This window comes from Gymnogyps californianus, chromosome 13, assembly GCF_018139145.2.
Source record: "Gymnogyps californianus isolate 813 chromosome 13, ASM1813914v2, whole genome shotgun sequence".
NCBI lineage: Eukaryota > Metazoa > Chordata > Aves > Accipitriformes > Cathartidae > Gymnogyps > Gymnogyps californianus.
This window is the reverse complement of record NC_059483.1, coordinates 5,971,943-5,995,278: the sequence shown is the minus strand read 5'-3', so window position 1 is coordinate 5,995,278 and position 23,336 is coordinate 5,971,943. Positions and strand designations below refer to the sequence as shown.

Below are 23,336 nucleotides of genomic sequence, written 5' to 3'. Positions count from 1 at the left end.
TGAGAGTTTAGTTGTGAGGCTCACTATTGGGAGATTTAAGATCAAAAATCTATGGGAGAGTGCAAACTGGAGCATTAAAACTCAGCGTGGCCCAGCTCAGGGTGTGCAAAACCAGTGCCTCCTGGATGCCGGCGGTTAGTGCTTTTTGGGGTTGTGTTCAGACCCAGCCGGCAGGCTAGCGTAGGTGTGGCAATTAAGGACTGAGGACTTTGTTCCTTTAGGTAGCTAAAACTCGCAATGTGAAGTCACCATTAAAATAAGCAAACCTCTTTTACTCCCCGCCGATATCCTGGAAGGAGCACAGAAACAAGGTATGCTGTGCTGCTCGCTGCATTTCTAAGGTTTGTTGTCCTTAGGTCACTAAGCTTTATAAGATACCTGAACAAAGATCGTTAGCAGTTCTACCTACTTCTTACATTCTGATTTTTTGAAAACATGAATTTGCCAGAAGTGGGGAAAAAAAAAGGAAATTCACATGAATTTTTGTTTCCATTAAATATTCGTGTGTCAGGACTACAGATTTGAAACTCATTATTAAACAAGTGGCTTCAATGATTGCAGCAATGCTGAGTATCCAAGCATCTTGTCCAGGATTCTTGTTCGAGATTCCCCAGGCACTTCTGCACTGAGATCAGTGGGGTTTGGAGGAGAAGTTTTAGTGCCTATACAAAGCAAACACTGTCTTTGGTGTTCGTCTATAAATATCTAATGTGAGCAAGCAACTCTGTATTTTTCTCTGTGCTTAATATGTGCGTTCTGCACCCTCAGGCAGCCGAATTTACATGCTTTTGTTGTCATACGTGTAATGTGCAATATGTATTTCCTTTTTATTAATCAGATCTGCCATCAGAAAAGAGATAGAGGGAGTCTGAAAGCACAACCAGGGTAGATACTGTCATTTTGTAATCTTTTGTGCACAGGTGGAGATGCCCGTTTCCACTAGAATAGGTGGCAATATTCTGCTGCTTGCAGAAATCTTACAAATGAAAATCAGGCAAAGGAGTTACTGGCTATCCACGGGGTAATTCTCCTCTGGAAGTGTGCAGTCAATTCCCATTTAGGCTAATTACACTTAAGGAGCCCTTTCCTATAACTAATGAACAATAGGCATAACCTGTTATTACATAACCATAGGCACGCACATTAATACATTGTCGAATTGCACTACCCTGTTAAAATGCTTCCTCTACAAAATTCACTGGAGATTTTTAGAGACATTTGCTGTAATTACCGCTAGCATGGTTTCTAATTCATTTAATTTTCTTTTCTACCTAAACTGAGCATATAAGTGTGTTTTAAGAGACTGAATAAATAAATTTTTAATTATAAAATGATGCTATATCGTACATTATTTATAATAACCAACAATGTGTAATACATGTTTAGGTATGAATCCATTAGGAAGATGAGCTAATATATATCAGTCCTAAAACAATGTCCTAATTTATCCTGTGTTTATGAATGGGGAAATCCATGTTTAAAGCAATTAGAGGTTTATAAAAGCCTTGGATTGACAGTGGGTAAAGCATCGAGTACACTTGGCACTTAGGAATTCTGTTGTCGTCTATGGCAAAGGAGAAGACCCTTTTTTGCTCTTTGTTGGTTTCAGCAGTTTGTCAAATCATACAACCAGAATGGTGTGGATATACAGACCTCCAGGGTGGGAGCAGCATGATGCACGTAGTCCTGGTAGGCAAACACTCTGGTTATTATTGTTATCTAAAAAAAAAAAAAGTCTCCTTTGTACTCTGTCAGTTCACTTTCAGGCAGTTTTGAGGAATTTTGTCACTATTAGCGATAGCAGACTTCGGAAATCTCCATGGCAAGTTCCAGGCATTCACCAGTCTCGTGGCAGGACTCAAAAAGGCTGCAATCAATGTCACAGTCACAGTTGCAGTCGTTGTTGGCGTGGTCTTCGCTGGAGGTCTGGTAGTATCTATTGGATGGACAACAGGTATCTGTCAGCCAATGTTCACAGGTATCAGGCAGCATTATAAGAAAGTCCCAAAATTGGCAGAACAAGCAGGCCAGGATAAGTGTTGCGCATTCATCTAAGAAAAAGGAAAAGCATCGAAACATAAGAAAAAGGACGTGCTTGATTACCCAGGTTCAGGCTAGTGTGACTACACAGAAATGAGATGCAAGACAGCACACAGGGTAGGCTAAAAATACATTGATGATAACTACTTCCATAAAGTCAAATGAAAGGATTTATTTTCTATGGTGTTTGGTCTGGAAAAACAACAGTGGCATGAAAATAATTTGAGTGAAAATATTCTGTGGCAGTGAAGTTCAGAGGAACAAGTACTCTGAATCAACTTTACGGTTGGACTTGATGATCTTGAAGGTCTTTTCCAACCTAAACGGTTCTATGATTCTATACTCTTAAAGTGTTTGGGCTATAAATTTCAGCACAGGAGTGAACCTCACGCAGCAGGGATGCTCTGCTGTGGGGTTTGCAGCCTTGCAGGAGTTTGGAAGTGCTGCTGCTTTGTGATGTCACATGTGCTACCTGACCAAGGCACGGGACACTGGAGTTTATTTTCTTTTTCACAAGAGTTTGCAATTAGAGATAAAAATCATCAGGCTGCTCCTGCTTTTTCTAGGAAGGCAAAAAAAAATTTAAAAATCAACAAAAGAAAAACCCAAAAACTTTCAGGGGCTTTTTTGCCTGCATATGAAGAGTTCAGAACCGAATCCTTCTTATTTAAACGATTTCTTTCTGGGCTGTAAGTCTGTTCCAGTCTGAATCCACCCTTGCTGGAAGTCAGTGCGCAAACACCCAAAGCTTTTGTGGAGAGTGGATCAGGCCCTCAGACTCTCCAGGTCTACTTCTTGCTTTTCTACGTGGTCAGTCTGGATGCATGGGATAGTGCATCCCTGGCTCATGAATTCGGTATGGCACCTGGGCAAGGACTGAGATGATCTTATGAACACGACCAAGTCCACACACACGGGGAGAAAAAAAGAGTACAGATTCATCATCTGCTTATAGTTTGATTTCTGTAAGTAGTCTCAGTAAAAATTTTTAATGACAGCTAGATTGCCTAACCAAAGACAGGGAGGAAAAGCAAGTCTGGAGAACAGCACTTGCAGAGGGCAGCGTGCTGGTTGATTCTCAGCCCAGGGTCCTTCCACCTCGCCACCGAAATGGGGTTCTCACCTTTTCATTCACAGACTTGTTAGTTTTTGAAAGGAGACAGAAGTTTGGAAAATGGTATCAGCTAGGATGTGTGTCTGGAGCCGGTGAATATTCCTGAAAACTTAGTCTCTGTGACAAAACCTTTGTGTTATATTTGTTCCCTGTAAGTCAACAAAATAACTCCCCACCGTTCAAACTACAGCATCTGGGGAGGCTGCCTCCGGGTGCCGCAGGGCTCGGAGCGGGTGTGAGATTCTGTTTGTGTGAATCCAGTTGGAGCGCAAAGACCCAGACCTTTCAATTTTTTTTTTCCCTCCTTGTTTTTTGGAAAGGAAAAATGCCTTCAACAATATGAATGCCTTTTCATTGGTTCTTTCAGGAAAGCATATGGTTATAACCACATTTCTTGCCCTAGGATGACTAACTGTGAACTCATTCAACTGCATTGGTTCTGTTGTGGCATTTTCTATCTCACGTAACATAAAGTTCACTGCCAGGAAGTTTCCAGAATTATGCTCTTTTTTTTTTTTTCTTTTTAAGAAAGCTTTCTTGATGAAAAACAAAATTAAAAAATCATTCCAGCTTCTTTCTAAAAAAAAAAAAGCAGTTAAAGCAGGTAGCAAGAATAAATAGAATGTGATTGAACTTCTTTCTAAGTAGCATATCATCACCGATGTTACAAATTTTAATACTTACTTAAATATGTCAAGATCTATTTAAGTTCAGACAAGCACAACTAACTTCTAAGTCAGTTCTGTAGAATAAGAATGACTAGATTTCGGTGATACTTAGTAAATTCATGCTTATATTTTTTTCTAATTAAATGAACTGAAATAATTATAAAATTGAAACATTTTATAAGGTGACACCGCTGCCTTTAATTGTATGAAATTTACACTGTAGAAAATGTAATCATTTTATCCAGTAGTCCTTGGTGTAATTAAGACTATTCTTTGTAGATATCTTATGTTTATGAAATTTCCTTCCTATGCATAGATGTGAGAGATGAAATTCAAAATTATATATCAATTAAGGATCTTTCAATTTTTTTTTGCCTCTCTGAAGATCTGTTTTCCAGTAACAGTTTTTTTCCTGAATGTGTTAACCATAATGGTGCTTATGTAATCTGGAGAGAATAGATATGATTCTTAGGGCTTCATCCAGGAAAGAGAGCACACAAAAAGCACAAGATTTTAATAATAAAGTAATGTTTCTGCACAGAGTCTGTGATGTGCAGTGAAGATGCTTTTAAATTCCCATCAGAGCACACACCATGAACTGTGATAATGGATGTAACACATTTCGAAAAATCTGCATGTGTGAGGCTTTTTTGTCCTGTTTTAAGTGGGGTAATGTATATAAATAATAGATATTAGCAATTAAACATCCATTCCTAAGCATTCATTTATATATTTGAAAATAAATTAGCCACAAACTGCATAAAAGAAGATGCAATCTCCTGTTTTCTCCTCTGTTTTCCCTGCTGTTTGCGAAACGGCATTACTGCATTTATCTCGGTGAGAACAACCACCTCAGCTCTCATTCTCTACATTGGTAGGTTAATTAGCACAAAAGAAGAACTTCTAATAATTTTGCTAGCCTGCCTCATCTCTAAATTTTCCTGCTCTCGTTTGGTGGCTGTCAGCTCACCCTCTGCTCACACAGATGATGCCCTGAACAAACCTGGTCCAGAGCTTGCTGAAGCCATGGTGGTCACCCTTGGTGAGACCTATGAGCTTTGGATCTGCTCCTCTCTGAGCGCAGGGAACAAAATAATCGCCGATTTCCTCAGGTATCGCTCTGCCTTCAGAGGTTCTCCATGCACCAGCGAACAGGATTTGGCCTTGTGTGTGTGGAATAAGCAGTAAACTTGTCAGAGTAGAGTGAGCAGAGTATGCAGTGACAACCACAAATCTGGCTTCCTTTGGTTTTCTTGGCTTCCATCCAGCCCTTAACATTATTAATTGAGCACAGATTGGTTTTTTTGTTAATTTCCTTCACTTTTAGCTTTTTTAAGGAGTATGAAATCTGTTATTTGCATCACATGGTACACACCTGTGTGCCAGTAATGGTTGAGGGGCCCGATCAGATAGTCAGCAAACTCAGAAAATAGTAAGTGTCTGGACTAGAGGACAAGTCCCCTAAATGAAATAAATACTTTAGATCCTTCATTGAAATTAAATGTATTCTAATAGATGTATCAGAGACATCCCTTTTATTACAGAATCAGTGATACAATAGAGGTGGTAGTGGTTCCTGGAGAGCATGGCGGTTTATTGTATCGATCTGTATTTAGAAATTCTTAATTTAGAAATTGTTAAATGATATACTTGATAGATCCCAACTCCATTGGATATAACACACTACCCATTACTGCAAAAGGCACTCATAAGAAACTTAAAAAATGCTTCACAGGATCCCTTTTTTTCACATCCACTGGAACAACCAGGAATAGCTGGTTCTCAGCATAATTCCACTAAAATCAGGGGTGTTATATTATTTAGATTAGCAGGAGTCATGTCCCTTGGTCTGTAATGAGCGTTCACGACCCATTCTATTCTTTAACTCCTCGTTATACTATTGCCTCTGAAATTCTTAAAAAAAATAATGCAGGTATTCGGCTCTAACTTCTGCTTTTACACAATAAAAAGGATCAGCTCCTTTTCAGAAAAGGTAAGACAGCTCTGATTATTAGCCCCAGAGCAAGTTATGTTTTAGCAATGTTCATTTGTGAAAATGCACTTGAACTATTGGGCTTCCGCTGCAATGTTGGTTTGTAACTACCTTTCACAGCGCTTTGTTTTCAAATATGCTTTTTCAAAACGCAGAGCATACTGAACTAACCAGAAGCCCTATCCACATGTATCCACCCGGCCCAGGCATCAGAGACAGTTTGCTGCAGAAGCAGGGCAGAGTGTGAAGAGAGCTCCTCATCCTGACCCACGTGAGTTTTGCAGTGTAGTCGGCAGAGGGAGGATTTGGTGATGGGTCAGCAGAATAGCAGGGTTGGATGTAATGGTCCATACAAGAACTGCGTATACATATTCCATAGAAGTAATATGCTGACCACCAAACACAGCAACCACAGCAGCTGCTGCAGTACCAATGGCAAAAACAAAAGCCTCTGCTATTGGGGAGAAATGTGTCCATGTGAGATATTCTGTTTATCGGATACCGACACTAGTACCTCTGTGCAAACACTCGTGACAAAAATACAAATGCTCTGTTGCACAATAAGCTCTAAGGTCCTCTTCTATGTCTTTAATATCACTGATAATTTAAGGTCATCTTCTACAGATTCTCATCTATCACAAAAATGTCTGCAGGGCAACTTAATGCTGCTTTTGGCTATGTTCTTGAATCTCCTGTTCAGCACGTAAGCATTTACTTCAAGTTAGATACACGTAGTGCTCTTGCAATGGGCATTATTTAAAAATCAGCTTAAATGTGATCTGTTTTATAAAACATACCGTCACTGTCTCTCTGATGTACTGATGCATCATCTTCGATGTAAGTGAATTCTCTGCATTTCTCCAGGGAAGCAATGGATGATGTGCTCGCATCTGAAAATTTCTTCTCATTTTTGGTACCCTTTGATGATGAGTCTGTGATGCTGAATTCTGCGACAGAACTCATAACAATGCCTTTCATAGGCTTTTCATCTGTATGTTTTTCATTTGTAAGCTGGTTATCTGGCAGGATTAGGAAAAAAAAAGACTTTTTTGCGATACTAAGACAGAGATCTGAAAGAATAACATATGCAGAATTTCCAAGCCTACAGTTGTTTACTTCCAAGGCCTAACCCTACTTACCTAATGATTTCAGTCTCTTTAGGCAAGTAAAGTTTATTCATAGTATAAGTATTTGTGAACTTGTGTTCTAAGGTTTTCTCTTAAACCCAGAGGACCTGGAGGCTAAATAATAATTCACTTCCACTGGGTGGGATCAGGTTAGGAGAGAGAACAGAACTGTTGCCTCAGTCGACATCTATTTTGAGTGTGATATCCTAACTTCATTTTGTGATATAAAAGAAGGCAAAACAATTATCTTGTTATTTTTCAACAGTAGCTCTGTTTCCCGAAATTTACAGCCAACAATGTGTGTGTAGGTGGTACCTAGATGCAGATGTGCCAGCTCGCCATGGCTCATAATCTTGTAGCAAAGGAAGCCAGATGGTCTCTGTTTAACATCCAGATTCATTTTTTCATAACTTCATCCACACTTGTGGTGTTGGCCTGGAAGTCAACTAGAAGATGGGATACTTCACATGCTGTCAGCGTGCCAGAAAGGCAGCTCAAAAACCACAGGGAGAGCTTAATTTTAAGCCCCAGCTAGGGGAAAGGTTAAGAAGAGTTCTGAGCTCAATTTATTCTTGAAGAACTTCTCAGGCACAGATAAACATGGGTTGATATATAGTTTCACTTACTCTCCAAAGTGATCAAGAGGCCAAGAAACACAGTCATTCTCTCTGTGGCTGGGATGATAAAACCTCATCAATTCTTATCTACAGCTGATTAACTCCTACACCTCACATCAAGCACAGCCTCACTTTTTATCGTACTTAAATCTTGCGATATGCTTGCTCTTGAGCTATATACAGAAAATCAATTTTTACAAACACCTCAGTTTTGCAAATACTACTTTCTGACTAAAGCAGTTAGTCTGCGCTCTGCTGCAAGGAGCCAGAAGAGAGACCCTGCATATCTCTTGTTTTTCAGGTGCCTTTGGCCCCTAACATATATTAAAGAAAAACCAAGGAAAGGCTGATAGAGAGTGAAACCTTGATGAGACTGCAGTTGTGTCCCGTAGTATCCTTGCAGCCAAAAGGAGGAAATGTGGATGGGAAGAGTGGATTGCAAGGTAGGTGAAAAACCACTGGGACTATCAGGCTCGAAGTGGGGGGAAGCAAGGATTTGAGGTCTAACTGGTGTCTGGAGCAAGTCCGGTGAAGACCACCAAGGTGATGAGGGATCTGGAGCATCTGATGTATGAGGAGAGGCTGAGGGAGCTAGGCTTGGTTGACCTGGAGAAGAGAAGGCGAAGAACGGTGCTGGATGCTGTCTTCTACTTCATAACCAGGGTAATGGAGAAGCCAGACCCCAACTCCTCCCAGCAGGGCACAGAGGTAAAAGGACAAGAGGCCACTGTCACAAGCTGCAGCAAGGGCAATTGGGATTGCATATGGGAACAAATCCTTCATCACGGGAGGTATAAAGCACCGGGGCAGCCCCTGGCAAGGCTGGGGAAGCGTGGAGAGCTCAGCTGGGCATGGACCCCGGCAACCTGCTCTTACTGCAGAGTTAGCCCTGGTTTGAGGCAAAGGCTAGATGAGGTGACTTCTAGAAGTCCCTTCCAAGCTAATTTTTCTATGGTTTCTATGGTTCTATTTACTTACAGAATGAGTGAGCAATTCATTTAAATTTTTACTCATAGTCAGATTTCATGCCGTTTTATATCATCTTCATGCGGTGAAATATGTAGAAGCAGAAAAGCTGGGTAGAGGTTAGCAGAGTAAGACCTTGGGAAAGGATAAGAAGAAATATTAAGCTATCATTTTCATTTTAACTTTAAATCACTGCTTTAAAAATGTGTGTTGGCAGATGTTTTGGCTTGATTTTGAACTTGTAACAATGACAAAGTCTACTGTGAATGAAATGTGGATTTTCCCTTTCCTGGGGAGTTTACAGGTTGGCCTTAGGCAGGGAGTGACCGGAGGGATAGAAAGAAGTGGAGGGAAGAAGACAGTAAGACAGCAGTGGCAGAGAGGAGTCTCAGAAACCTATAACTGTCAGTTTTGCAAGCGTTGTGATGAAGGAAAGCCACAGGGGAGACTTGGGAAGGGCAGGAGAGGTGGTGGCTCCTCTGGGTGTGAACCAGCAGTGCAAAGCACAGTGGTGCTCGCCTGCAGGTTGTACACTCGGTCATAGGAAATCAGCATCCTGGGCAAAGCACATCTGATTTTGCCCATCTGTGATAATTTGTTGATAGTTTCCCCCCTAGAGTAAGTAAATATAGCTTTTTTTCCCCTCTCTGACTTCTTGGCCAGCCTCTTGAGTCCAAAATGTGAAAATTCATGCATTTTGGATGTACTTACATGTACAGTAACCACTGTTTTCCAGTGTTTATAAATCAATGACATACCATAATTTTTCCTGTACTTTCATTCAATAACATATCGTCTCCAGGAAAAGTTGTGCTAATTGAAGTAGCAGAGCTCTGGAGGAAGCAATGTCCCACTTAGGCATTGGATTTATTGGATAATAATTGATTTGTGAGTCCAAAAGACACATGCCCCACATGTTATTCAGGTGCCAATCTTACAAATGGATCTTGTTTGGCCAGGCTGAGAGCTACACACAGGCTGAGCAGTTGAATACACATGGATCAGATTGAAAGGCCTAGGCAAGAATGACAATTTCTAACATTTTCCACTTTCAAAATTGGCCCAAAAGTCTAAAGCGGATATATTTTAAATCGCAATATATCTGTTGAGAGTTCCCCATTTCTGCAACAATACAATAGCCCACAGAATGCATTTAAGCATTCAACAAACGAGACTGAAAAAAAATCAGACGGAAGTAATCAGTAAATGCCAGACTAACATTTACTGTATCCACCGACTTCTACTATTCATGCTTTGAGTCAATTTTTATTCTTGAAGTGCTGTTGAAGAGAAATCAAAACCAGAAATAGAAAGGCATAGACATAACCTGAATTTTTCAATACAGCACCATCAAACAAAAGGGTAACAAAAGCTGTCATTCAAGGACTCTTCTGTTTGTTAAAGCATACTACATCTTTGAAAATACAGTACATTTTAGTGTCAGACTCTTAGTTTGAAAAGCTCCCTTTAAGTAATGTTATACTTGCCTTGTACAGCTAGATCAAGTCTTCATGCAATCACCGTAACAAGCAACTTGCTATGACAAGCGAGATCCTTGCTTCCAGAAAACAGTGCGATAGAGGCTAAAGCAGTGTACAATTATAGGTCTCCATTTCATTTTTATGCAATTACCTTCAGTTCAGCTGTGGGTCCATCTACATTATGTCTTTTATCAATTTAATGTTTGCACAAAGTGTCTAAAGAAATAAAGATTATGCTAGACCAGCGTAAAAAAAAAGTGGTTAGCACTTTTCTTTTTCTTTTAGAGTTTGTTGCTGCATGGAACAGCAGTAGGTTGAGAGTTTGGAACAACTAAGTGGAGCCAACTAGGCTTTAAAAATATATGATGTACAACTGATATTATTTATGATTACTGTTAAATGAGAATGTAAAAAAAATTTCCAACTACAATTAGAGATGGGCAGAGGGTCAAACTTTGTTGCTGTCTTTTAAGAGCCTATGTTCAGCTTCAGATATCCACAAACGTCTATGTTTTTAAAGTGTAGAATTCATCCACCGAAGTGAATTAAAAGGGAAAAATAAGTGTATCATGATAAAGAAAGCTCAGATTATTCAGTGTTAGACTGTTAGGCAGAGGCAGCTAGAGGTAAACCCCCCCAATGTGCCATTTTTAAATAGTATCATGAAGTAGCAACTCTCTTCCTCATATGGGGAAGCTGCAGCTTGCCTTGGCTGTTGCAGTAGATGACTGGGATTGTTCACCCATGTTTGTATTAAAGATAGAGAGTCTCAATACTCACATGAAATTTCTATTTTTTTTAAAGTTGGGTGATTCAGGTGGCTGACTACAGTGTCTAAATTCATGAAAGCACAAAGTAAATTGCTTACTTTCCACTGATGCCAGCCCCAGATCCCTCTGGTTAATAGCGAGAAGCAGTGATACCAAGACTGGCATTTACAGTAGGTCCCCTGACCTCTATTTCTCTTCATGGGCTTAGGCACAAACCAGGGTCTTGCAGCCCTGGAGAAGAGGAGGCTGGAGTTTCCTAGCACGCTTTTGAAATTGGCTTTTATATAGTGGCATGTAAGGGCTCTAAGTCTATTTTTGGCAAGGGACGGGGGGATAAGAGGTGCTCTTTTCTGCTGGACGGGGACTGCAGCAATATGGGTAATGCCAAAGAGCTGTTTGGAGCAACAGGTTAGGGGGAGTTGCCACTGAAAGAGAAGGAGAACTGATCTATCACCCTACGTAGGGCTCATACGCATCTTACATCAAAGGACAAGGGAGCCTGTGGCTCTACTCGCCAGTGGCATTTGTTCCCACTCCATCCTGGCAGTGGCCCTTTGCCTCATACCCCTGTGGCAAGGAGTCCCAAGGGTTAATGGTGAACTGTGTGGGAAACTCTAGCAGTTTAGGATGTGTAGCTTTTTAATTTCACCATGAGGCGTCTTCATGTATCAGTGCAGCGAAAGAACCAAAGGAATGCCTGGCTGATCTCCCTGCCATTCGTTATGCCATGCACTGCTCTCGCTACCTGTCTGTTTAATATATCACATGCTCATCACTGAAAGAGCTGTGTGCCATGTCCATTCAGTCCTGAGATGAAGCAGGCAGAGCTACATCAGACCTGATGGATGATAACTTGTAAGTATAAAGGCTTGAACTGAACTCACTTGGTTTGAAAAAACTCATAGTAAGATGAAACCCAAATGCCAGGTTCTGATGGCCACGTTTCAAAAAAGAAAAAGTAAAAAGAAAAGCAAAATACTTTTTCTTGCCAATCTAAAGGACATAATTTGTCTGCCAGCAGCAATGGGAGGGGATGCCAGGGGTATCTGCATGGTGTGACACGTGCACAGGGCCAGCACCCTACCTGGATGGTCCTCGCTGCTCGGCGTCACCCCGGGGAGCGCCGGGAGAGGCAGGGAGCTGGTGCAGCTGTCTTGGTGGAAGAACAAAACAACATTGCAGAGCGACACTGTAAATAAATGTGGTTTGGCACAGGTATCACCCCCAGCCACTTAGTGACAGTCATTGACTTCAGGAGTTGTTGCTTTGGGGACAAATAGAAGCAAGTGTGCTTCCTTGCAGGGGCAGGTTACATGGGATGGTGCTCTGTTTCTGTTACCCTCTCTCTCATTTCTGGAAAGGAAGCCAAAAATAAAACAAATTGCTAAGAGAGAAAGTTTCATCTGAGAAGAGGGGAAGAGGATCCCTGGCAAACACAGAAGCTCCTGTTTCAGGTAGGTACAGAAAATTTGAGGGCTGGGAGGTCTGCAATGAAATGTGGGGCATCATCCATGCCCCAACACCCCAGAAACTGTAGATGAGGTTCCCAAATCATCAGCAAAGGAGGAGAGAGGAAATTGCGGCCCGAGCTCCAACCTCCACGGCTTAGCTGTCTTGGTGGACAAGATGCCCAAGGTCCTCATGGTGGCAAGCCCAGGTCCCCACATGGGTGCTGAGCTCCTCCATGTCTGCTGTGCTTGCCAGGCCATCCACTCCATGCGTGGGGCTTGGAGGCTTAAATCTTCCTTGCTTCCCTCTCCCAGGGTCAGGGAGGCAAAGTAGGAGGGGGTGTGGGACTATCCCTACAGTGAGCGCAGCAGATGGAGCAAACTCCATGGGAACTGCTCTCATCCACGTAGGAGAGGCCAGAGGGAGAGCGGGTGTCACAGCCGACCTGAAGCAAGCTGCTCTAGACTAATATATCATGGGTGCTTTCATAGTTTTGTGCCCATTACATTTTGCTGAGCTCAGGCATAAGGATACAGGGGATTTAGAGACTGTTTATTTTTGTCGTAAGGAAACAGGAAATAGTACACAAGGCTATAAATATATATTGGGCTTCATATGACATCATGAACTTGTGCAAGTGCTTCTCTTCTGATTTATGATGGTGGACTGGTAATTCACAGGAGCTTTGGGTTTACTTTATTTTACTGTTGCAGTAACAAAGCTAATGGTGCAATCCTAGGAGGGGGTATTTTGTCAATAGTGAATTTTTGACCTCATTGCATACGTTTTAACTTCATGAATTAGTGACCCAGCTGACTGTAAAGCCTTCTATAGGCTTATTATAAATCTATCACAGGACTGGCAAAAAATTTTGGCCCAGATCCTAAACTCTGACAGGCATGTGTTGATGGACTGCATAGCAAGCACTTCCACTAATATTTCTCACTAATTATACCATATATTAAGAAAAATGAATGAAGCCAATGTTTATATGCAGCTTTAACTGCTTTTGATATAAGAAAGCAACACAATCCCTAATAAATTTTCACCCTCAACATTTCTATTCATTATAATTCTTACCATGATGAATGAAGTTAGAAGTGGAGAGGGAGGGGGTTCATCTTGAAATCTGTTCAGTGAATGACTGAATTTACTTCCCTTCCTCAACTTGTGTTGAGGAAGGAGGGAACAGATGGACACAGGAAGAAGAGGGAGGCGAGTGCGGAACGAAGGAGATGGGTGAGGAACAGATGGAGTCGGGGGAAAGCGAAGAGGAGAGTCAGCAAGGATGGTACGAAAGTTTTCCACTTGACCTTGAGTTGAAATGAAGATCTGCATACACTATGGGGCAGCTAGATTTTGGGATGCATCCTTTTTTCTCTCTGTGGCACTTATGCCTCAAAGTCTTGTGGGCCATCCTAGCAGTCCAGTCCATCCCAGGGGATCTGCAGAACCAGAACTCAGATTTTCTCGAGGGGACGGCTACTGCAGAAGGGTGTCTGCACTGTGTTCAAGTCCCGTAATGGTAACGGCAGGGGAGAAATGTGTGCAAACGCAGTACCCGAAATGGGATGTGGTAAGTCTCCCAGGCATCCCAGCCAAACTAGAAATTGGAGCTTATGATTTTGAAGAGGTATCCTATGCCCTGTTTGATAGGATCCAATGTCCAAAATATTCAAAGTGATTTAGGATTTTACCTGCTTGAAGTAAGACATTCGAGATGGCCTGATTTTCAGAATATGCTGAGCATCTGCGCTTTGAGGTGTATTGAATTATATATCCCAAATCACTAGTAAGTCCTGGAAAATCTTGATTATATTCTTAATTCTATTGAATTGCCTGCATATAGTCCATTGGTTCTGGCTTTGCTAGCTAAAGAATGGAAGAGGTGAAAGTTAAATATTGGCCATGTGTGTCATTCCCTTTGAAGAAAATGGGAGCCATGTGCACTCACCTAACAGCAAAGTTTGGCCCCAACTATGATTTGACAGCTGGGCCCTAACTTCAGGAATGCCAAAGCACTAAATGACTCAACCGGAGTAATCTGATCAATGCTGTATTTTCACTGTGGATTTAAATTGCACACACAGCAAGAGCAGAGTGAGTTTTCTTCTCTCTCCAAATCACTTTTCTCTGCAGATTTGATAGCATAAATAAGAAGTTTTGCTCTCATCACACAAATAAGTGAAATGGCAGAAAACGTATGTCAAATAAAATGCACAACATCATTACGTCCTTTTTACTTTTTGGAGGCTGTTTAAGAAAATGGCTTCATTAATTTTGACTGAATAAAAGGTTCCTTTAAGGGATTTCAATAGGTGACATGAAAAATGTTAATACGAATGATCAAGACAATGGAGGTTAAAACTGTTTTGAAAATATGTTTCTTTTATAGATCTCAGCTGTTGGAAGAGTTACAGAATAAATATATGGTAGTGCTGACATTCAGTGCTGTTTCATCTTAGCAAAAGAGTTTTTAATAAAGAAAATTCTTTTCAAGGAATGCTTTCTGCAGCCAGTCTTCAAAAAGAGGTTTTCCCCCCTCCTAGTTTAATAAAATTAAAGTAATTTATGTCATATTGATATGTCGATATGTTTTTCAATAAACTTTTTCACAGAGATTTTTTAAAAATTCTCTTCACTTTAAAAATTATAATTATATGTCTTCCTCCCACTTTGAAAATGGCACAAGGTGCTCATTTGCAGAGCTCTACTGTTCAAATCTTCACTGAGAATAGAAATGTCATGACTCAGTTAACAATGCTTTATTATTCACATTGATCTTTTTTTATAGTGTTCTTTATCTCAAAAACATTGTAAATCAGATATCTTCCTCCCACTCTTTTGTTCATTTGCAAATTTTTATTATTCTAGTTTAAAAAAGCAATGGAGTGTCAAGAGTCAGTGTATATTGTTTATGTTCTTTTTTGCTTTAAAATACTTTTAACTATAAAAAGTAAGATGTACAGCAGGAAAAAAAAAGCTGGATTTAAGGATGCTTAAAAAAGAATTGAAGGGATCAATGTGAATTTTATGCTGTTCGCTCACACTTTACAGTTGTAACAGACTTTGCAAGAAGGGGGACCAAACACTTTATGAAAGGGTTCTTACGTGCTAATTCAAAAGTCCCTATTGCATCAGACATCATCATCTGCATTAGACACCGGACATAATTCATGCTCTCAAGGAACACAATAGCAAAATTCACAACTGCTTTTGTAGCAGGTTCACTGGATGGTTTACAGGTGCCTGCCCAGAGACCTGCACTCTCCATCGCTCTGTGTCAGAGCATGGCGCCAGGACCTCAGGAGCCCTCGGCTGATAAGCACCAAGATAAATCACTGGATTTTCACAGGAACTTCACAGCTTTGGTATCAAGTGTTAACTGCAGCAGAAACATAACCTCAGCAGGTCAACAGGCAATGCAATCACTGAAACCCATGGGACAGGGTGCAGGATACGGCCGTGCGTCCTCCGGGAGAGCTGTGCTGGAGCCCCCAGGGTTGGTTTCCAGATTGGATCTTCCAAATTCTCCTTCAGCCACTGTTTTCTTTCCTACCAAGTTTTTTTTTAGGTCTGTATTTATGTCCTGGCTGTTGTGAATGTATGAAATTGCCTCCATTAAATAAATCCATTGTAGTAATTGGGGTTAGTCCAGAGAGCAGCAGGATCTTGCGGCATTTCACGTACTGCTTGCTGATAGGTAAGTTTTTTTTCTTTTGCCTGTTTTGAATTAATTTCCTCCAGTTTATGATCAGGGCATCCTGACACCCTGTTGTTATTCCAGCAGCTCTTGAAAGAGATCATCCTCTCTGGGAGTCTCCGACAAGGAGTGGCTATTTCTGAAGTTGAATTTAAGCCCCAGACAGGTATTGATTTTTGGATCTTGTAGGTGCTGTGGCAGCTCTATCACATGAAACAGCCCTAAAAAGTGTTTGTAAAGGAAAATAAAGTCTTCTTTCCATATTCTTTTGTTTCTTCCTTTCTGTTTCAAGGCTGCACTCTCCTGACATTTTGTTAAAAGGGATAATTAAACAAACTCAGAGCACGTAAGTCTCAAACTGAACCCGAACTGAAAACACACAGCCCTGTCCTTCCCCTTCCAAGTGGAGGACTAAGCATCTATTTGTTTTTGTTAATGTCAGTAAGTCACCCCAGCCACCATGGGCCCATGCCCCTCCCCAGGTTGCAGGGATTTGGGACGCCCGGCCCCACACAGAGCTCCCGAGGCCACCCCACCGATGGGGCTGCGTGGACACCCCACACCGGGTGCTGGGGCAGGTCCGTCCCAGTGCTCACGGGCAGCTGCTTATTGTATTGCAGGAATAACTCAAAACTCTCAAATTCTCTTTATTGCTCACTGCAGAGTGTGAAGCTGGAGATTTCGATGCATTACTTTATCTGAACTGATCGTGTTGTTTTCAAATTAAAGAAAAAACAATATTATTATTATTATTATTATTATTACTATTATTATTACTACTACTATAGTCCTTGCTTCGACAGCACTGCTGCATTAATTCAGTCTTCCTTCCTTCCTCTCACGGTTAATTACTCACCCCATCAATGAGGTTAAGACTGTCTGCCAATATGATCAAGTTTCAGAAACAAAATCCTAACCAGAACGGAGTAGCCAGAAGTGGACAGGGCTTTATTTAATACACTGGCACAGCAACTAAAGGTACGTCTCACCCATGGACACGCTTGTGTAATGGCTCATTCTGTTTAGTTTGGGAAATTTATAGGTAATGCAAAACAGAAAATACTGAGCTTATTACAAAAGAATTTTTTTCTACGTAAAACTCTGTGTCATTAAATTTGGAAAGCGCTTAAAATTCTCAGTTTTATTTTTGGTAAGCACTATCTATTGAAAAGTGAAACTATCAGAGGGATCTCTAGGCAGAACTTGTGAACTTTCCAATGAAAAGACAGCACAGTGTCTTCCTTTCACGTCCCAAGGTCTTTGGCAACTGTGCCACTTTCTGAATGACACTGAAGTTATGTGCCAAGAGTTTATTCCCAAAGCAGGTATTACACACGGTTATGGTCACAAAGATATCCTTGCACAGCATTAATGCCAGAGCTCTGAGGCTGTCAGCATTTTGATTTGGTGGGGGAAAACACCATCAAACCCACATATATTCTTAAAATATATCCAAACAGCTTAAATGCCGTCATATAGAGCTGCAAATCACATAAGATGCAGCATTTCTCATAGATGGTCCTTAAAGCTCTACTCGTGCTAAATTGGCATGTGATAATATATGACTACAAAAACCCATGTCTTCTAATAAGTTATAAAAGCTTTTCTTTGATTCGAATCCAACTAGTGGCAATCTGTGAGAGTCTTCTGTCTTCTAGAGACTTTCCTAGCAAACATTTCCATTTTTTCCTCTCTCATCTGCATGTCATACTGGAACACAACTGCGAGCTGGACTTGTCCACTATAGCAAACATTATTAATCTTATTACCATCTGAGCACCTCCCCAGGTGCTGCTGTTTGCTGCCTTTGCTGGACTGTGCTGGGAAACCATTTATTTAGCTCCGCAAGGGCCTGATCCAGTATCACCAGATGTCAATGGAAAGACCTCCAGGGAGCTCAACAGATTGGGCTCCAAACCAACGTCCAATATGGTAGCCTTCTCTGGGTTCCTTTGCTCTTTTCCTCAGAAAGAGTTGTAGACAAAGCAATTAGCAATATCTGAAGCAGAAGATGTATCACGCTATACATCTTTTCACGAAATATTTTTTTCCTGGGGGACACCGAAGATGCAGAACATCTATTCTGGGGGCACACAGATGACATCCACTGTTTCTTAATTATGTAATAAGTACTTTTAGGACAGTGTAGTCTTGCCGGCTCTGGCAAAGGCAAACATGATAACTGTTCTGCTCACAGTATTAAATACACTCCTCTTGCTGTGCAGTGGAAGGATGCATTTAAACTCGCTATCACTATTCAGACAGTTTAATCTGTCTATCACTATTCCTGGATAGTGTAGGAGAGTCCAGGAACACTCAAGATGTCTTTTCCTGTGTATATTAACTTGTTCAGAACAAAACAGTGTTCTTAGAGAACATGAATCTTACGGCAGAAGAAAGTTTCCTTCATGACTGTGCTACAAAGGTTTCCAAACAGCTGCTTGTTCATTTGGGTGCATGAAATATTAGGTTCAGCCTGCTCACAAGCGCAAACACATAATTTCTTCTCACCGTGGCACCTTCTCTGTGGTCATTTCCGCCTAGCTTTGTAATGTTGGCAAGCGCAGTACTAGCACAATGTCTTCATTGTACGAGCTTTCAGAGGAGAACTGCAGAGTTCCTGCAACCTCGGTGAAATGCCAGCCTCTCCCCAACGCCGGCTGTTTGTCCTGCTTTGCAAGGAACCGCACTCCCAAGGAGTTTTGTTAGTATCCGATGTGAGCAGTGAACACCAGAGGTTTCAGGTGTTGCTAGATGGCAGGTCAGCACGCTCCCACCCGTCTGTGAACCACGCACAAGGATCAACGGGTTGGTTGGGCGACCTTCGGTGCACTGAGCTCGCCAAAGCCCCAGGAGCAGCACCCCTCGTCCGTCCCCCTCGGGGCTGCCCAGGCATGGAGGCGAGTGAGAGCTCAACCCTCTCCTCAACACTTCCTCACACCAAAACTTTCGCTGAAGCTTTTGCTCAAGGCTCAGGTGCACAACCCCTTCCAAGCAAGGAGGTCACAGCCCAGGCCCTGAGAGGAAAAAGTGGTTGTCAATGAAAGGGAAGAGGTGTCACTGTTTTAACACAGATTAGGCAAAACCTAACCCTCATTAATCCTTCAGAGCAGGGCTCCTGGTTTGTTCTTTTTTCAATCTATTCTGTATTCAAAGCAAGTACATTTTTTCTGTCACTATACCGCTATTGTTAACAACTATAAATGTATTAAAAACACAGGGGCATTTTAGTATGTGTATTGTGCATAAGAAATATTGTTACATGACAAGCTCCAATTGGCAAGTGAAAAGAGGTTTTATTGAAGGAAATAGCAGTAGCAAACAGTGAACTATGCAGAATAATGGTAATTGTTCCTTTAACATTGGCAGCGCGCGTTCACTTAATATGACTGCTCCTCTGCCTCTGCCTCATCCAGACCCAGAGGACCTGTTAGACAAGCAGGCAGCCACCTCTCTCTGGGATCAAGCTGTCAGTGCAAACTTGCTTTCTTTCTATTTCTCGGAGCTAAGCTATACCCCCAGAGCTCCCGAAGCTTTTCCTGAGTGAAAGCTTTAAAAAAGCTCCATTCTAAATTACATCACACGAACAGTTCTCTTCAGACTGACAGAACAAAAGCTGGGGGGGGGGGGGAATGCCAAAAGTACCATCTGAATGACTTCTGAGTTGCACAGAATGATTTACCTCCTCATCCTTTATCAGAGCAGACTAACATCTTGACCTTGCCTGCCAAAGCCCCAGCAGTGTCCTCTAACTAGCAGAGAAAGTTTGCATCGTGTGTGTTTGCAATACAAATAAATGCAGAGCCGTTGGGTGCAGACTTTTTGCTTGCAACAACAGGGTCTTGGGTGCCCCATTAAGAAAGGTCCTAATGGGGGCATGGTGCTTTCTAAACTTTTTTAGATGAGGTGGTCTCTAACACAGCCAGCTCATCATTACTGGAAGAGCCCAGCCTGTGGGTGCTGCACAGCCTGGTGTGCTCACCCTCTAATCAGCAACACCCCAATTAATGGTCACGGTGAGGACTGCTGAGGGCCACTGCCAAGATCTGAGAGGTCTCTCAGGTTGGCTCCAGCTGGGACTCTCCAATTAAAGGTCATCATCAGAAGTAAAGGGAGCAGATAAGCATTACCCACTTCTGCTGTGGCTGAGTAGGAAGCAGATAAATTGGCGTATCTCCCCCTTCTAAAGGCTTTCAGGTGGTACAGATTGGTTCAAGAACCCTCACTCAGCAAAACAACCTCAGCAGGGAAGGGAGGGGGCCATGGGCCTTTCTCCTTCTTCAGCAGATAGATAAAGGTAAGAGGAAGAGAGCAATGTCATGGCTGTTCTCCAGGTAAGGTGCAGAATCAGCAGCCCTTGTAAGGTGGCTAGGTGTCAGTTTGGGGGTTGCCTGATCCCAAAGTAATCCACTGAGATCCTGCAAATTGAAACAAGCAGGTTTTATGCGGTTCATAGGCTGACGTTTTGGGTGTTCTTACTCAATTTTCACAAGAAAATGGTTGTGAGGCTACAAGCATGTTATCCTCGTACTCAAAAGCTTGTAGGCTTAGCCCACTACGCATCAGTTCTATGCTTGTTCTGCTGTTTTGAGTAAACCTTAAAATGTTTAAGTTGTTAATACATATAATAGTGTCATTTTAACGGTGGGCTGAAGGCTGAAACAGATGATGAGTCAATATTAAGGCAAGAAATGTTGCTCACATCCCCCATGGAATTAGAATAATTGAGCTCATTTTCTTGCATGAAAGAGGCCACTTCAGTAGTTGCAAAGATGTGGTGCCATGCCCTATGTACTGTGGGGAGAAGGAGCTGAAAAGGTGAGGGGCTTACCTGAGTCTCCAAGGGGCTGTAGGATGGGGCTGTCCAGTTCTGGAAAACAAGAATGGGAGAGGAAGGTTTCGCTAAGCAGGAAAAGCTCCTCAGCTGGTGAGGTGGCTTTGTTATCCCACATAGGCACCAGCATTTTGTAAGTGCCTCAAAACTGTGTTGTCATCAGAGGAAAGAGAAAAGTCAGGCTACTGGGGCTGGAGACTTAGTCCCCTAATTGACTTCACAAGTATGGAAAAAACAGCTATTAAGAGGAGCTGGGAGATAACTCTTCCCTTTAAGGAGCCAGTGTCCTCTGGCCTCTCACTGAGATGATTTCCGCCCCCCCCGCCCCGCCAAGGACACAGGCGGTTTTCATATGGTCAACACAACTTGTCTTACCCAGAGGAGCAGAGACTCCCCGAGGATCCTGACTCCCTAATGCAGCGTTCATCCCTGAGTTTCTGAGTGGGTAAAGTTTATGGTTTTTGCTATGTCTTTTTGGTGGCTCATGTCTGAGTTGTCTTCACGCACATGATCAGTGAAATGGTTCTGCCTTGATCCAGAAGGGACAATCCTTATGCACACTAAAGTTGATGGAAATATTTGGCTTCAGGGCATACTAGATCAGGTGGTATATCTGCTTCCTATGCCAAATTGTGCAAATCTTAATTAGGCAAAATCTTCAATAAAATAATCGCAACTGACGAAAACACTTGTAATGAACCTGAACGCAGACCTCATCACTGTGTGCTTCATCACATCCATGTTCCTACCAATGCTACATATGAAGATGCTGGACTTTCAGTTTTTGAAGCTAGCAGAATAAGTTATTAAACATAACCACTGTAATACGTGCAGTCTAGTTTTCTGAACCATGGTTTTAGGATATGGTGGGGGTTCAAGTTTAGTTCACCTATCTTTATTTTTCTGTTTCAGCATGGCAATGCTTCCTCTGCTTTTAGGTATATTAGGGCTTTGCAGTGCCTTTCACCACCATGGTATCTGAGTATCTCAACATCAGTAATGATGGCAAAGCAGAAAACTTCATGGTGTTTGTAGCACTACACATTTCTCCTCTGCTTGGAGGGGCAGACATGGGTCTTAACTAAATGACTGAATACTTGGGTGGCATTGTGATCCCACTGGATGTGGGATTTTGTGCCACACAGGGGTCACTCAAAGAAATAATGTTCTGCAGTTTTTTCAGTAAATCTGGATCTGAATGCAAATTGTGAAAAACTAACCTACCTTGTAAATCTGAAGTTGTGCTTGTAATAGTGGCAACCAGAAGCTTGTTTGCTTATAAAATGAGGAAAATATGATCTGGAAATAATTTTGAGACAACAGACAGGGTGCCATGGTCCTACTTCCAGCCTCTTGATTCAAGCATAGCTGGCCTTTCAGCAGGACAGTAGCGAAGCTCCTCATGGCATGGGGACAAGTGTGCTTGTGGGTGAAGGCTTGTGAGTCTCTGACACTATGCCACAAGCAAGACCTGGAGTCCCTGGGGCACTGTGCGGCTGCGAAGAGATTAATTTGCTTATGCCACCATGCAGACCACACTACCCTCCGCCCCTACCCTGCAGTGATTCACATCCTGTATTGCTCTGTCTGGTACGCTGCTAGCTACATGCTTTGGGGATGTACATAGAGAATTACTTGCTCTCATCTGGACTGAGGTCCAGAAAGTTTACTTAGAAATCTGTAGATAACTTTTCTCCCTTTTCTTCTACAAGTATGTGTAAGCCAAGCTTTATGCTCTCTTTGAGCTTTACTAAAAAGATAACAGAAACGTATGCATTTTTCCATGCATTTATTTCAAGCCATGGTTCTTCTGGGAAGTGTGATTTGTTTGCGTCTTTCCATAACAAAGGACAATGGTTAAGGTTGCATCTCTGCCAACCTCTTTCTAAGTGGTTTCAAGTAGTTTACTTAAAGAGGGATTATTTCATCTGCCACAGCATATGAGGCAGCTCTGAGGTAGTGTCTTGCTTGTACAGAACAAGACCACTGAACATTAGCTTAAGGCAGGAAATTTAAGGACAGTAGGATCTCAAGAGCATAAAGCAATAGTTTGCAAGTGTGCTGCACCTGAAGAAAAAAGAAATTGCTTGACTTTTCTGTTCTTGATGGTACCTGAAAGACTGGGAAAGGCTAGCAACATCAACTGCCCATTGGAGGTGGTGACTGCTTAAATCCTGACTGTCCCTCAATGAGTGCTTGCACTAACCAGTTAATTGTGCGCCTCAAATAATCCCCTACAAAGCGGGGACGTGTGTAGTTCCTAATCATATATGATTGTTTGGGTGCTGAAGTCATGTCTGCAAGTTAATATATGCTCTGGAAATGCAGTTGTCAATGTCTTGTGGTTGCCTTGTTCAGCTTCAGAAAGAGTCTTAAATTTTTATGCAGCAAACTTCTACAGCTATTACAGCTTATGGTCACTAGTTAGCTACAGCAGGAGGGTCAAACTTTGGAGACTGTAGTTTCTTTCTAGCCTGTAGGTTTCCTCCCCCTTCAAGTCTGTGTTCTACTCTTGCCAGTACCCTGCCTTCTGTTTAAAGGCATTAGTAATACCAAATAAAGCTAAAGATTCTT

The 23,336-nt window shown here is 41.9% G+C and overlaps 1 protein-coding gene across 1 annotated transcript in view; it reads right to left on the bottom strand.

The window, feature by feature from the left end:
* Positions 1–1,791: 1,791 nt before the first annotated feature.
* MDFIC2 (MyoD family inhibitor domain containing 2) overlaps positions 1,792–23,336 on the bottom strand; it is a 46,007-nt gene continuing 24,462 nt past the window's right edge. Inside the window, exons 2-5 of the mRNA XM_050904957.1 lie at positions 20,760–20,798; positions 11,861–11,929; positions 6,613–6,834; positions 1,792–2,051 (exon numbers count right to left, since the gene is read on the bottom strand). Coding sequence (XP_050760914.1) covers positions 1,792–2,051; positions 6,613–6,834; positions 11,861–11,929; positions 20,760–20,798 — 590 coding nt within the window. The remainder of the gene's footprint in view (positions 2,052–6,612; positions 6,835–11,860; positions 11,930–20,759; positions 20,799–23,336) is intronic.